At 42.6% G+C, this 16,367-nt stretch overlaps 1 protein-coding gene across 29 annotated transcripts in view; it reads right to left on the reverse strand.

The window, feature by feature from the left end:
- The window catches only part of NRCAM (neuronal cell adhesion molecule), a 298,267-nt gene that overhangs the window by 104,945 nt on the left and 176,955 nt on the right, over window positions 1–16,367 (reverse strand). For 19 of the 29 annotated variants that reach the window (XR_012156792.1, XR_012156791.1, XM_078851134.1 and 16 more), the window contains 3 exons: window positions 15,262–15,361; window positions 6,478–6,675; window positions 1,087–1,104 (listed from right to left, as the gene is read on the reverse strand). Coding sequence is in view for 27 of the 29 variants with exons in the window: in XM_078851134.1 (XP_078707260.1) it covers window positions 1,087–1,104; window positions 6,478–6,568 (109 nt within the window). In the remaining 2 variants the exon portion in view is untranslated. Of the gene's footprint in view, window positions 1–1,086; window positions 1,105–6,477; window positions 6,676–15,261; window positions 15,362–16,367 lie in introns of those variants that run through there. The other 10 variants (XM_073328073.1, XM_073328067.1, XM_073328066.1 and 7 more) reach the window with 3 other exon arrangements.

Consider the following 16,367-nt stretch of genomic DNA (forward strand, 5'->3'; position numbering starts at 1 on the left):
CCAACCTTTTTTTTTTTTTTACAAATTTTGGAATTTTTTCATTAACTCATTGCAAATGCATATTTCCATATTTGACTAGTTATTACGTATCTTGAAAAGAGAAAGAGAAATGGTTTCACAAGGGACCAACCATTCCAGGAGATACTTCCCAGTGGGCTGCAGTGGGAGTTGCACATGCTCATCTCCTGGAATAGCAAGGTGGATACGTTCAAATACCATTGTATCATGGCGTGGTATAATCCCCTAAATAGAACAGAACGGGTCCTTCAGGATTAGCATGTCCTTTCCTCCCTCACTGCATACAGGAAAGTGATTGGGAGGTTTTCTTCCCAGGATATGACTCTTCACATGTTCCTGTAGAGAAGCAGTCAGAGGCTAGTTCTTTTCCCCTCTGGGGAACAGTTCCTGGGGCCAGTACACCCAATGTTCTAAGATGGCAAAAGTGCTGTCTGAAAAGGGGTACAATTTGAGCACTTCTGTAATACAATATATTGATAGCACCTGATGCACATATAAGATCTCAATCCTGCATCAAGATCTGAAAACATTCAAACCTATGTGGAGTCCCGTTGTATTTGAATTCATTGGATTCAAGATGGGCACAATGGCCATGTTAGTGCATCCTGAAGGAAGACTGGACCTAGTTAATTCACTGTATGCACTGTTTAAAAATAAATAAAAATGTCTCCACCTTCAGAGTTATAAAAAATGAGTGGATCATATTGTCCCTGCCTTATGCATACACACCTCTCAATGAATTCAGTTTCACCAAATGTGTTTACTCCTGAAAGTAGCAATAGCAAATTGCTTTAAAAAAATTGTAAGACTCTTATTGTTCAGGTAAAGTAAAATTAAACTGTGTTTGAATGTTTTATTTTATAAAAACACCTTCAAGCTGACACATATACAATAGTGTTTTCTTAACACTGCATGCACAAAACATTTAGCCACAGCAAACACAATTGTGAACAAATACCTGATCCACATTATTTGGACTTTACACTCAATGCTCAACAAAATAAGTATTAATTTTAAGCAGCACACATTTTATTTTTCACTATCTATTTTTTGTGGACAGAAACTTACATTCTTTGAGAAGTATTGCTTTTCCCCCCATCAGAATCAGCAGGTGAATGGGCAAACAGAGATTAAAGAGAATCATTTGTTAGTAAGAAGAAACTTAGCATCTTAGAGAGGGAAGGTAAGTATCTCTGACAAATACGTGGACGTCTATAAAGAGAACATTTATCAACAGTTACCACACAGTAATATCTGAAATACTAAAAACATTTGCCATTGTGTCAGGAAATACTACAGTATCTCAGATTCCACTGTATAGGAAACTGCTCTGAAATGCTCACTTTTTAATGGCAACCCTGGTATGTGGCATTGACCTAAAAGGGACATAGAACATTGATTCGGAAGTATTGAGGAGGCAGGAAATCAGAATTAATAGAGTACATTGCTCTCATGCTGCAGCCAAAATCAATCTACCCATATGACCATATGGAAGTACAAAGGAAATGCTTAAGGCTAAAATAACTCTTACAAAGACAGGTTTCAGAGTAGCAGCCGTGTTAGTCTGTATTCACAAAAGAAAAGGAGTACTTGTGGCACCTTAGAGCCTAACAAATTTATTTGAGCATAAGCTTTCGTGAGCTACAGCTCACTTCATTGGATGCAAAGACAAAAGTATCTAACTCTATTCCACAGACATGCAATTAATTTCAATTTGAAAAATAACTGAAAAGTATAATTAATCTTCCCTGTCACATGCTATACTATATGATCTCATCCTCATACTGTTTACTTTGCATATGGTCCCATCTTCAATAATATTTCAAAGAATGAAAAGACTAAAACTACCTTTTATTACCTAAACTGTTGATCATCCCTTGGTCACACTGAAATAATTAATATATGTTCTGATTGTTTTTACCATTATTTATAACAACAATTATTTAGCTAATAATTTAAGAGCTGGCATGGTACAGGTAGGAGGTCCATTTTTGCTGTCTATTGAAGGCAGGTTAATCTAATCTAAAGCGTTGCTTTTATGGTCTTTCATGTGCCCAGATACCACTGTAATGGGCACATTAAAATCATTCAAATAAACTATATACATTTCAAACCTATGAAGGGGCTTGAATTACTTTTCTTTTTATTGTGTAAAATTAAAGAGCCTGGGAAACAAGTTCTACTTAGAAAACACAGGCATTTGCACCTCAGACTTTAAAAATCACAGAACGGCAGTTTAGTAATGTAGTGCTGTAAGGGCATTTACAAGTCCAGTCTCATTTAGATATATTGATCTTGTTATAGAAATGAAGGTCATTAGTTTGAAATATCTGGGAAACGTGTAGGGGAAAACTACAAATACTTGCAATTTAGGTGTATTGTTATTAAAGAAAAATAAGCATTTACAGTAGTGGATGCAGACATATGTTTGTGGAAGATTATAATTTAGAGACGCTCCCTCATAAGGGACAATATTATGAATATAGGAATTTAGAGATGTGCGCTGGACGCTAGCATTGAGAACACAGTGTAGCTGTGTACAGCAGTTCACCACAGAATCACTCTACTTTGTTTTATTAAACGTTTTATTCCTTTCTCATTCACTGCTTTGTTGCTTAATGAACCCCAAGATGATTACAGTAGATAATCGTTTATTACAGACAAAACTGTGGTAAAGGAAACCATGCAGATTAGAGACATCAGTGAATTTGCTCATGTATTAAACCTGCAGTTATCAGTGGTCCTAAATTGTCCTTTCAGACAATTGGTTTAAGACAGGCATAGCACCTAAGGGGGAACTTGTGGCTCAGAATTCTGAAACATGGCCCATGACCATACTGATCTTCAAAATGGGAGTGAAGCCAGATGCCTTGAATGCCCCGATAAAGTTGCAGAGCTACCTGCTGGCCTTTTAGTCCCTGCAGGCTACACCACTGGCTCGAAGATGAAGGAGGCTGTTTTACACCAATTAGGAATCCACCTCAGACTTCCAGCAAATTGCCTACATAACCCTTGGTGTAGCAAAGTTTGAGTTTCCCTGTCTTAAAATTAACTTCTGTTAAATATGACTAGATTTAAACTGGGTTTCCCTGTTCTACGTGGTGTGATAAAGTTCCTTCTCTGCCTTGGTGGGTCTTACACTTATTGGCGGATTTGCTCTCCTCACAGATTCACAGTAGCCCTTGCTTGTGGCTCAAACCTGCCATTCACTCAGCTAACCTCATCGCTGGCCAGCACGGAGAAAAGGAAGGAGAACAAACCCCACAGCCTCTGTTGATCCACCTAGTGGGTTGGGAGACAGGCCAGGGACTTTTCCCTCTGGTGGGACCCACAGTCCAGGTCAACTGCTCTTATATCCAATGGGAGAAGGGGGATGCGGGGGAAACTGGGCACGCCCTCTACTCTGGTTCCAGCCCAGGGCCCTGTGGATCACAGCTGTCTACAGCATTTCTTGTAACAGCTGTGCGACAGCTACAACTCCCTGGGCTACTTCCCCATGGCCTCCTCCCCACACCTTTTTTATCCTTGCCACAGGACCTTCTTCCTGATGCCAGATAGCGTTTGTACTCCTCAGTCCTCCACCAGCACACTCTCTCACTCCCTGCTCCTTGCACGCCCCTCACTGACTGAAGTGAGGTCCTTTTTAAACCAGGTGCCCTGATTAGCCTGCCTGTCTTAATTGATTCTAGCAGCTCCTTAATTGGCTCCAGGTGTCCTAATTAGCCTGCCTGCCTTAATTGGTTCCAGCAAGTTCCTGATTATGCTGGAACTGCCCCTGTTACCTTACCCAGGGAAAAGGGACCTGCTTAATCTGGGGCTAATATATCTCCCTTCGATCACTCTCCTGTAGCCATCTGGCCTGACTCTGTCACAGTGGTTATAATCAATGGAAGTGTTCAATATAGGAACATAGCAATTGCTGCACTGGACCAGACCGGTGGTCCATCTAGTCCAATGTTCTGTCTCCAACAATGACCCACACCAGATGTTTTAGAGGCAGGTGTAAGAACTCCACAGTAGCTAGATGTAGAGTAATCTGCACCCCCACATTACATCTCAACGCAGTCTATAATGATTAGAGATTATCTTAAACCCAGAAGCATGGAGTTTTCATACCCCTTTCAGAATTGTCATTAGCGTTATCTACAACAACTCTGGATATTATTCTTATCCAATTCCTTTTTAAATCTTGTTAAATTCTTAGCCTTAGAAACTTCCTGCAGCAGTGAGTTCCACAGTCTAATTACATATGTGGCACAGTTACTCCCGGGAGAATTCTGTACCACTGCGCAATGCAGAATTTTGCAGAAACTAACATTGTGCACGCAGAATTTTCTTTCCCCCACAGAAATGGGATGCAATGCTACTGGGGGCCACTAGGGGCCACTGACCCAGACAGAGCCCAGCTCACACACCGAAGACACTGCTGGGTGGAGGGCGAGGGAGCTAGAGGATTCCTGGCAGCTGCAATTATCAGCACACCCTGAGGGAAGGAGACGGCAGCGCGCAGGAAGCTCCATGCAAGCCTGGGACCAAGCATTAGGCTGTTTCTCCCTCTAGATTCCTGGGCTCTGGGGCAGGTGTCTGGGCTGGAGGAGACATGGCTTGGCTCTGGTGGGGGAGAGAGGGTGGATGTCTGGGCTCTGGGGGGAAGAGAGTATTGGCTGAAGGGGCACCATGGCTGGACTCTGAGGGGAAGGGGGTTGTGGGTGTCTGCCCCCCCCCGGGCTGGGCTTGGGCTGTGGGGGGGGGAAGGGGGCAGAGAAACTGGAACTGAGTTTTCATAGGGGTTTCTTTAACTCTCTACTCTTGGGGGAATTTTTGTGTGTGTCTGTATTGTTACAGACATACTTTCTGACAGGCATTTTGAAATAAATTACCAAAATAATTGAAACTGGTGTGATTATATAGTGTTATTTTGACAAATAAAATTTGCAGAATTTTGCAATATTGTGTGCAGAATTTTCAATTTTTTGGCATAGAATGCCCCAGGAGTAAACAGCATTTCCTTTTATCACTTTTAAATTTGCCATTTTTAATTTAATTGAACATCTCCTTATTCGGGTTAGGAGACAGGGAGAACAGAAGCTCAAGATCTACTTTCTTTGTACCATTCATTATTTTATATAGTTGTATTATGCCCCTTTTAATTTGTTTTCTTTCGAAGGTAAACAATCCCAGCCTTTTCAATATCTCAACATGTAAGAGTGTTCTCATGTCCCCAACCATTCTCATTACCTATTTCTGAACCCTCTATAATTCTGAAATACCCCTGTGAGATAGTGTGAATAGTACTGCACAGTACTGTGGATGAAGCTGCACCGCTGATTTCTACAATGGCATTATAATATTTTATGTATTATTCTCCATCCTATTCTTTATGTATCGTAGCATCTTGTTTGCTCTTTTGACTGCATCTGCACATTGAGCAGAGATCTTCATTGAGATATCTACATAACACTTAGGTCTCTTTAGTGAATTGATACTTTCACTTTTATGTAGTTTATTTTTAGTATTACACACACACACACACACACACACAACTTTGTTACAAGAACATTATTTAAGTCGCAAAGTCAACCATTCCAAATTTAGGAAATGCCACTATAAAAGGGTGACCTGCTCCCTGGAGTGTCAGGTGACCTGGGGCAGAGATGCTAACCTTGGATATTTATGAAAAAAATTAGGTAGGAATTAAGGAGGTGGTTTGCAGCTCTTTCTCCCCCGCTACCCTCTCATCTCCCTCCCAGCTCCCTGAAGAAACCAGGACCTCCTCCCCCCAGCTTTCCTCACCTCTCTGTTTATGGCCAAAGCGCGGAGATCTGAGCCCCCTGGCCCTCCCTTGTTGCACCCCGACCCCCAAACCTGGAAACAGGGAGAAGGGGAGGATCGGCCCTAGGGAAGCTGTCCCCCTATGCCACCTAGGGCTCTTAATTATCTTTGCCAGTCCTGGGCCTGGACTTCCTTCCTGGAATGATCCATGGGAGAAACAATGTATTTTTCTCTAGTCTGTTCCTGAAAATGACTGAACTGTTTTGTTTTGGTTGAAATTTTTCCAAAAAAAATCCAACCTAAGGCAGACACCAGGCATTGAACATGGAATGGAAAATTTCAGGCAAAATGGTCAAAGTTCAGCAAAATTATAAACTACTGAACACAGGGTCTTATAATGGGAAGTGTTGGGCAACCTTAACAATACCATCCCGGCCTATAATAGATACTTTTAGAAATTTGTCATAATTATGGAAATCTTCCATCAGCCATTCTCAGGCTAATTATGCAGGCCATTTTATTTATACAGTTCTTTTAAAACATTATAAATTGAAAGTAAACACTTAATGATTAAAATGCTTTGATACATAGATTCTCCTTCATTGGCTAATACATTCTCAATGTTTGGTTTTAGATGTTGTCCTTATCTTCCATTATAACATGCTTATTTCACAAGTTAATACTTACGATCAAGAGGTACTTCCAATGCAGTAATCATCTGGCACAGAAAGAGAATCAAGGAAGCTCTGCTCGCAGATATGGTCTTTTTTGTCATCATTATTTTAAGATGGATTAGTTAACTCCCACTGAGACAAACCTGCCCAACTTTCTTTTCTTCTTACCAAACTAGATGTTGGAATAGGTATGTAAATGTAACCAAGAAAGCTGGAAGAGAAGAATAAGAGAATAATTGATGTAACAATACTACAGAGATGTTCCATCAGTAGAGAATTAGTTCATATATTATACTTAGGACTAAGAACAGTGCCAAATCTTTTGGCCTTGGTGAAATTTAAGCCACTCATCAAATCAGACCTAAAAGCTGCAAGGAAGACTTAGCTCATGATTAAAGCTACTTTTTGTCATGAAGGTCATGAAAGTCACAGAATCTGTGATATTCTCTGCTTCAGTCCAAGGGGCTGCAGGACTCTGGAGCTGGCAGCCAGCAGGGCCTTGGCAGGATTCCAGTAACAGGAGACAGCAGGGACAAGGGACCCCCTGCAAGGTTCCAGCGACAGGTGACAGACTCCTGAGGGGGCCCTCCTCAGGGTTTCAGCGACGGGCAACAGCCTTGCACAGAGGGATGCCTCGGGCGAGCGGCTGGGGGTGTCCCATTTTCTCTTTTGAAAAAATGGTCATACTGCAGCTCCCAGCCACCATGGGCAGAGGGGGGCCCCCCTTGCAGCTTCCAGCTGCTGCGGGCAGAGGGGGAACCCCACAGCTCCCAGCCACCACGGTGGCAGGGGGGAGCCATGGAGCCTCAGCAGCAAAAGTCACAGACAGGTCACGGCTTCTGTGAATTTTTGTTTATTGCTCATGACATGTCCGTGACTTCTACTAAAAATAACCATGACAAAATCTTAGCCTTACACGTGATATATGAACCTGGTGCTTTTCCCTCATTACTAGTGGATGCTAATACCCTTTTTTAACTGGGCCCTTTATTAACTGAAAACATCAATGCCTCCTCCAAGAAAGACAAACCCTCTGCAGTCTAGCTAATTTTGAAAAAGTCTACACTAAGTGTCTGCAACCTTACCAATTAATGCCCAGTTTCCAAACCCCCTTTTCTTATGAAGGTCATTGACATAGTGGTGGCAATGAAGGCCCAATGGAAACTGTCCTCCAAAAATTTCCTCAGTCCTTCTTAGTAGTCCACCTCTCTGGCATCAAAGGTTGATGGGATCACCTCAAACCCATGCTCAAAGAACTACAGTGGCTCCTTTTTATCTAAATTCAAGTCCTGGTTCTAATCTAAAGTGACTTTAATGGGTTGAGACCTAGTTACCTCTTAGCTCCAACATCATCTGTAACCCACCAAGATCCACATGGACAATGTAGCTTGAAAAAGCCAGGATAAAACTGTTAGGTGCTTGTGGCAGAGGATTCTCTGTGGTGTGACTCCAGCTGAGAAACTACTTTCCAGAGGTCAGACTGAACAGAAACCTCATAGCATTCAGCATTAAGAGAAGGCCTATCTTATCAATAACATCTCACAACACTCAGATTGTAATAGCAGACACAATGTCACTAAATCCCCGACAAATAATAATTTATATGGTATAATAATGTGGTAATAATTAGCCAAACCTATAAAAGACTGGACTTTTTGTTTTAGACACAGACCAGTTAACTGTGGATTCCACTTTCAAGAGATTTGGGCAAATTTGACTGTCTCCTGCACCTCGGGACTTTAGCTGCCTCTATCTTACACTTGAACCCTTTTTCTGTGAGATCTGCATCTTTGAGTCTTTTTACCACAACATTCAAGTGGTTTGGAAGCAGAGCTGTGATCTAAGGTGCAACTGGTAAGCTGTGGTGTACTGTTCCTTTGGGAACTGTAAGAATTTAAGGGACTATAATCTGGGAACATGGTGGTTTAGCATTGCTGACACTACTGCATCATCATTGGAAGCTCAGGCCAGGTTTTCACTGGAGGACCTGGTGAAGCTAGACACTGCTGGAAGAACCATCCAGCAGGGTCTGAGTGGTGGCCCCGCACAGCCCAGCATTTGGCTCACATTGGTATATTAAGCCATTATGGGGAGCTATCTGAGCAATGATGCAGACCATCTGCTTTCTTCTGCTCCAGACCTTCCCTTACTGTGGACACTAGACTCCGGTTTCTGAACTTCATTCATCGCCAACTCCACTACTTGCCTGCTGCCTGTAAGCTGCTGCCTGAACCCTGACTTCCTAGTATCCTGACCCAGCTCAACTCTGATTCCACCACTCATCTCCTGAACTCAACTTGGTAACTGACTGATGCACACAGGCCACCCACAACCCAGCTGTGACAGTTTGCTCAGACCACTTTCAGCTCTACCCTCCCATCCAACCCCTCCACAGATGATGAAAGGGGTGGGTTACCCTCCGGCAATGAGGTCCCCAAGGGCCCAGGACTTGCAGGACCAAGTCACTGACCAGCAGGTGGAGAATATCATGCTACAGGCCCAAGTGGCACAGCCTGCTGCCAAAGCATAGACCTCATGCAAGTAACTAGCACACTAACAGGGAGAAGCAGCTATGCTATGTGACCAAACAGATCACTCATCACTTGAACTGGTTCCCATGGTGCCACTGCCCAACCAGTTTGATGGGGACCGTCAGAAATTCCGGGGGTTCCTGAACCAATGCAGGCTGCTCTTCCTGCCTGCCCTCAAATATACCCCAGCAAAGCAGTCACAGGTGAAGCTAGCAGTCTACCCTCCTACTGGCGAAGCGCTCTATTGGGTTTCCCCCGTTGGAGCACAAACAGCCCAGTGCTCTCCAATTGGGACACCTTCCTGAAAGCCTTCCCAACTATCGTTGATGACCTGCATGGCGTCCACTCCACAGAGTCTTCCCTCTGGAAGCTTTGCCAGGGGCAAGGGCTGGCCATCTCCTACATCATTTATTTCCGATGGCTTACAGGTGATATCACATGGAATGTGGCAGCTCATCTATACCAGCTCTGGAGGGGACTCAGTGAGGATGTAAAAGAAGAGCTAGCCCACACTGAAAACCTCACCCACCTAGAGGCCTTTATTTATCTCACCCTGTGCACTGACTTTCAGCTGTGCTTGCAGAAGGAGGGAAGAAGGGATAGCCCAATGACCCCATGCCTGCCCACCACACCAAAACCTGTAGAACCAAGTCCTGAACCCATGCAGGTCACTGATGCCTGGTCCCAGAGGAGAAACAATGTTAATGGCAGCTGAACCTCTGCTTTTACTGTGGGGCACAAAGACATATCCTCCACTCCTGTCCAACCTGAAAGAGCTTGAGAAACAAACCAGCACAGGCCTGGTAGCAGGGCACACACTGGTGGAGGCAACAGATGGGTCACTTCTATAGCAGGACCGATGACCCAAGAGACCGTCCCCGCAGGGGCAGTAATGGAAAGGATCCAGGAAATAATATGCTTTGATGTGATCTGCTCTTCATTCTTTCCAATAATTATTGGCATTCCTTGTGGAGTGGTATCATTAAAAGTAAATAAATATCAAGGCTCTAAAATTGATACACCCCTCGAAATGCATTCACAGAAAAATCTCTAATGAAGTTTCTTTGCAATGATTCTCAAATAAAACTGGACTTTAAATGAAGAAAAAAAAAACACCCCAAGAGTAAAGGAGATAAGAAATGTTGATTTTACGAATAATTATGTTTTCTGTAATTCCTCCTTCCCTTTCTAATAGATTAAGGGTAGCAAAAAATAACATATACTGATGTATAACTTTGAAATATAAAATGAAAAATTGTTAATGGTTAAGATTCAGAGCTTTGATAATTACAAGTCATTAAAAACATAGCTATGTATAGTGAATGAGTACAGATGAGGAGTAACAGGCTAAGGCTTTGGTGGCATAAGTATGGTTTTGCCAGTTCTTCTTTTACATAGACTGCTAATCTGTTTAAAATGTTAAGGCCGACAGAACAAAGGTAACATATTGGAAGATGTAAGTAAGAGATACATAAAAATGTAATGATAAATAAAAAAACCCTTCTTCTGGGAAGACCCAGGGCAGAGTGACACAAAACAACATGACCAGAAACTGCAAAACCATAAGGAAAAATACAGAAGTTGAGTAATTGTGGCTTGCTCATGCATAATGTATAGGTTACCTAAAACCCAGAGTTGATGTGCTAAAAGACAATAGGATCAAGATTACTTAATCTGCAATGCAGAAATGTATAAAAGACTGAAGTAAACATGGGCCCAACGTGGAGAAACACCAGCACAGAAACTGAAGAATGTGACTGAAGGACCAGACCAGGGGATTAATGAAGGGAGTGACTGTCATGGAAGGTGGAAGAACTTCTTGGTGCTCCAGAATGTGGTAACTTGGGCCCATTTACCAATATAGTGTGTCTGGCATAAATATATGTCCAGATACACTATAAATGACAATAATTCTGTCTGAAATTATATAAATAAAGGCAAACATTAAGCCTACATTGAGTGGATTTGTGACTCAGTTCCCCAATTTGTACTCCCAACACTTGGTTGAAGCTGCATAACCCATGTATCTCCTAATGGCACAGGAGTATTAACTTCTTCTCTGGCTATTGCCAAAAGCTTGCCTCCAACAAAACTGACCAGTCCCCAGGTGACCCACACCCAGGGCTCCAGGAGTTGGATAAGACCCTCGGAAGCAAGACCCCAAATGGTGGCGGCTAACCAGAAGGGAGTGGCTCCAGACCAGAACCTCAGTCTCCCTGAAAAGTGCCAAGACTATCTGGATGTGTTTGAAAAGAAAAATGAGGGTTTACTACCTCCACACAGAGACTATGACTGTCCTATAGACATACAACCTGGGGTAAAGGTGCCTTACAGACAGATATACACCATGTCTGAACCAGAGCTGGAGGTGCTACGCACACATATCCATTAAAATTTTGCCAAGGGGTTCATTTGGAGATTCACCTCTTCAGCAGGGGTGCCAGTTGTGCACAAAAAAAAAAAAAAAAGTTGGGTCACCCCTTGTTCTGGAATTGTTGGACCACTGAAGGACTATTAAGATCTTCACTACTCTAGATCTTTGTGGGGGCATAAAATCTAGTGTTCATAAGACCTGGGAATAAATGGAAGACTTTGGATACTTAGCAATGCCATTTGGCTTAACCAATGCCACTGCAAACATTTAAACATTTCATAAATAATGTGTTCAAGCACATCCTGGACCAGTACATGATCATCCACCTTGACGATATACTGGTGTATTCTAAGACACCTGAGCAGCACTGCTATCATGTCCAGTCTGTCTTGGAGAGATTACAGAAGCATGATTTGCATGCCAAACTAGAGAAGTGCACCTCTGACGAGGCCACCACTGAATTTTTAGGTTACATCATCTCCCTGAAGGGCATTCAGATGGACCCGCAGAAGTTGGAAGCCATCTGCAACTGGACAGCATCCCGGACCTGCCAAGAACTTCAGTGCTTCTTGGGCTTCATGACTTTTTATAGGCGATTCATCACCAACTTTTCTGAACAAACAGCCCTCCTGACTTCCCTCCTTCATAAAGCCATTCAGTTCAGTTAGTCACCTGAAGCCCACCTTGCTTTTGACCAGCGTAAGATCTCCTTCGCCATAGCCCCAGTTCTGGCACACACTGACCTGACTTGTCCATTTATAGTGGAAGCGGATGCATCCAACATGGCCTCAGGGTAGTACCCTTGCAGCGGCTCAGAACCTAATCAGTTTTGCACCCATGTGCATTCTACTTTTGAAAACTCACCACAACAATCCTGGACTGGCAACACCCCAAAGAGGAGCCTGAAGGGGGAGGAATGATGCAAGAACCTGCAGGACTAGAATCTGGGACCATGGTGGTTCTGGGCTGCTGATGCTTCCACATCTCCACTGGAAGCTTAGCCTGGGTTTCTGCTGGAGGACCTAGTGAAGTTAGATAATGCCGGAAGTACCACCCAGCAGGGTCTGAGTGTGGTCCACCACAGCCCACTGATTGGCTCATGTTAGTATATAAACCAGGAACCCCTCATGGGGAGATGTCTGAGCAATTAGACAGACCACCTGCTTGCTTCCGCTCCAGACTGTGCCTTTCTGTGGACACTAGACTCTGGCTGCTGACCCTCATTTGTCTCTGACTCTGCTACTTGCCTACTGTCTGTAACTTGGTGCCTGACTGTGACGCCCTGGTATCCTGACCCAGCTCAACTCTGACTTTGCTATTCATCTCCTGACTGGTGTACACAGGCCATCCATGGCCAGGTTTGACAGGAACAGAGGATCTGTGAATTCTGTAAGTGTCCAGTGGATCAGGGCCTGGACATTCCAGGGAGATGCTCAAAGGACACAGGAATTGGAATGTGCCCATAGTTAACCTGTAAAGAGAGAGTGGGACCTACATAGGTCTGAAAGTCACTGCTTGTGTTTCCAGAGGCTGGTGGTGTTGGGGATCTGACCCACAGATGGCACAGACAAGACTTCCCCATGCTAAAGGCAAGTGGTAGCAGGGTGCCTCACAACTCTGGGAAGCATCACACATACACAGAAAATAACATTAAACCTCAAAAAGAGGAAAATCTCTTGGAAATGTTTGTTTTTTTAGATAAATGTGTTTGGAGCAAAGGTAGTAAGATAGCAACGACGTTACAAAGAGCAACTAGCTAAGATTACATAAAATAAGATGGGACACGGGATCTTGTATAACTGCAAAAACATCTTATGCCTAAACGTAGCTCCTCCTGGGAGAATTTCTTGGACTTGCCTTTTTGGGCAAAACAGCTCACAAGGACTCCTGACTGCAGTGAACTTTTTACATGGTGGAGGAAAATAAGGGAAATACTTTTCTTTGTTTGCATCCTAACAGTATTTCTGATTAAACTGGAAAGTACATTTCTAAATATTTGTACAGCACTTAGCACGAGGAGGCCTCTTTCAGGATCAGGGACCCTAAGGGCTACTGCAATAAAAATATTAGATGATAATTATAATTGCTTTATCACTTGCACAAGGCTAATTGATTAAATAACAAATAATAATGACTACATTTTAAGTTATTACACAGGGCTGTACTCTCAGGGCCAGATTAATCCACCAGGGGTCCAGAAGCAAAATACACTTTTTGGCCCCTACCTTCTCATGAATAATGACAAACAGCCATTCAGTACATTCTCTGCAGTTGGGTTGGCCACGCTGTGGATCTGCTAGACCATTTGCTCATGTTCCTGTTGTTCGGGGGGCTGCTTATCATGACACGGGTCGCAGTGCCACTCAGTCAAATTTGGTCTGATCACCCCACCGTCATGGCAGGTGAGTGCCCCAAGCAGCAGCAGGACAAACAGCTGGTCCCACAACATGGCCAGCCCGGCTATGGTGAGCAGACTGTATGGCTGTTTGGGGGGCACCGGGCACCCCACCAATGCATTTGGGCCCTAGGCACATGCTTAGTTTGCCTGTGCATTTATCCAGATCTGCATACTTTACCCTTGATTTTTGTTCAAGCTTCATCTTGACATTAGTGTGAGGTCTGTTGTGAACTGAAATTTATATTCCAAACCACAACTAGAAGTGAAATTTGGCCCTCCTCACAGAATGAGTGTGACATCCATGATTTAGAAAAATCTCTCAGTGCTATGGGACCACACCCCAGATGAGTTTTGGCCTTCATTGATTCCACTCCCCGCAAAGCTTCCACCCAGATAGCTTCGGCTAACTTCACTCTCCCTTCAGGGAAATGCCCAGCACTCGATTCTTCACTGCATGGCATCTTATGGTGTATTTATTCCTGTGCAAAGTGAGTATAACACACTCGTGCATTGATTTGATAGCATTTTACACCTACATTGCATTCACTTTGTGCACATGTAAATGACTCCACAAGGCATTGGGCCATGACGAATGAGGTCCCTGGACTGTAAATACAATTAAAACTAGTGTGAAATTGGCATCATGCAAAAATACCTCCGGTTTTCTATCTTTATTACTGCAATGCTTTAATACAATATAGAATGCTGAAGTACTCTGGTATGCTATGGGGGAAGTAGCATTGGGAAAATTAATGCTGAATTTGCACTCCATATGTTATTAAGTGTCATATTTTATAAAGAGAAGATGCCCAAATGGTTTACGATAGAATGTATTTAACTAATTACTCCAGTATGTCCGTCAGCACAACTTGGTGTTCTTGTTCAACATATTCAAAATGCAATTTGCTATAATTTAATACTATATGAATACAACAGCTGCTGAATGTTGTTATATTATGTCATAAAGTCAGCCACTACAAAATAAGATGTGTCCTTAAATACAGGTCAGTATAAATGGTTCAGTTTCAGATCTCCAATTTTGGTACAACAAATTTCCTTTTCCCTTAACCTTTTTATCAAATATCTCATAAACCAGTGTCTCCAACCTAGATTCTTTACAAGAAAACACATGAAAACAATCTTTCAGAGTAAAATTTGGCAGGAAGAGCCGGTTCAGGAGCCATTCAATAGATTTTCAGATTATACAAAAGATTGTATATACACCACTAAAACTAACTTACGGTGGTATTTCCTGTATTTCTTGCTGATGTGTTAATTGTGAGTGAGCTCAAACATGTGTATGTTAAACATGGGTTAAGGGAGACATATGCAAGCAAGCAAAATACAATCTGAGAGTCTGAAAGGAAGGTTTTTTTAAAGTATGCTTAGAAAAAAAGAATAATATTTAAAATCAAGGGGGAAATGTCTGTTCCTTTTGAAGTAAGGCATAATTAAATTTGGAGAACAGGACTAGAGTAAGGGCTCTGGACGTACCAATGACGCAGGAGCAGAGCACTAGGTATTGGCACAGCACACAGTGATGGTTCCAGCTAGCCACCTGCTCACAAGGATTCAAGGGTCTGGGTTGCTTCACCTGGGAAAAGAAAAGAAAAAAGCAAATAATCCCTCTGAAAGGAGGGGTGGGGGGTGGGAGGAAGAGTACATATAAGGAAGGGGTAAACTGGGAGGTAAAATCTGGATGGACACCTCAGTGTTTTATGGAACAAGTCCCCATCTAACCAAAGAGACTCAATGCCTTCCATAGATGCTATTGGGGTGGGGCAGCCACACACCACCTTGAATGTAGTCCCATGCTGAATAGGTACAACACACCCCTGATCTCCCATTAAATGCAGCTGCTGTGCCATCTTTTTAGGAGAATGTCTGATATGTGCCATATATTGCTGGCTGGTGGCAAGGTACAGGAGCTATGCCTAGTAAATCTGGCCAATATAGTTTTGATGTACAAATATGCACATAACATCACGCATACAGCCCTACCTGTTTACATCATTCTAGAGTATTCACATTAAAGTCAAACAAAGTTAGAAATGTGGAAAGACTATGACATTGCAAGAAAGGAATAATAAAAAAATGAATGGGTTTTAGGAAAATGTGCAATCTATTACATTTACTTATGAATACTGGAGGTCAGGTCAGATACTGCAAATCCAAGCAAAATTACAAGTAAACTGGTAGAGTATGAAACTTTTCTTTCCCCCCTCAGTCTAATATCTGTATTCTTCATGTAGACAAATAGATGAATATTTTACTACAGAGGACAATGAGGCTTTTTCAGGGAAATTCATCTGTTTTGAGCAGCAGTATATAGGTTCCCAGGGAAACAATGAAGAGAAACATTTCCACGTGAGGGAAAAGGGAGTTAATAAATAGAAGCATTCAATGATTTGTACATAAAAAGCTTATATGTTATAAATATTCATTTTATGGCGCACATAGTATTTTCTGGGGAAAAAAAGTTTAATCAAAATATTCTCTTTTTGTGATTATAGCAACTCCCTTATCAGTCAAGTCCAGATCTTTGCAGGGTTTCTTTCTGTGTTTTACACAGCAATTATGAAACCGTCAGAATTTTTAAT

Source organism: Lepidochelys kempii, chromosome 1 (assembly GCF_965140285.1).
Source record: "Lepidochelys kempii isolate rLepKem1 chromosome 1, rLepKem1.hap1, whole genome shotgun sequence".
NCBI classification, from domain to species: domain Eukaryota; kingdom Metazoa; phylum Chordata; order Testudines; family Cheloniidae; genus Lepidochelys; species Lepidochelys kempii.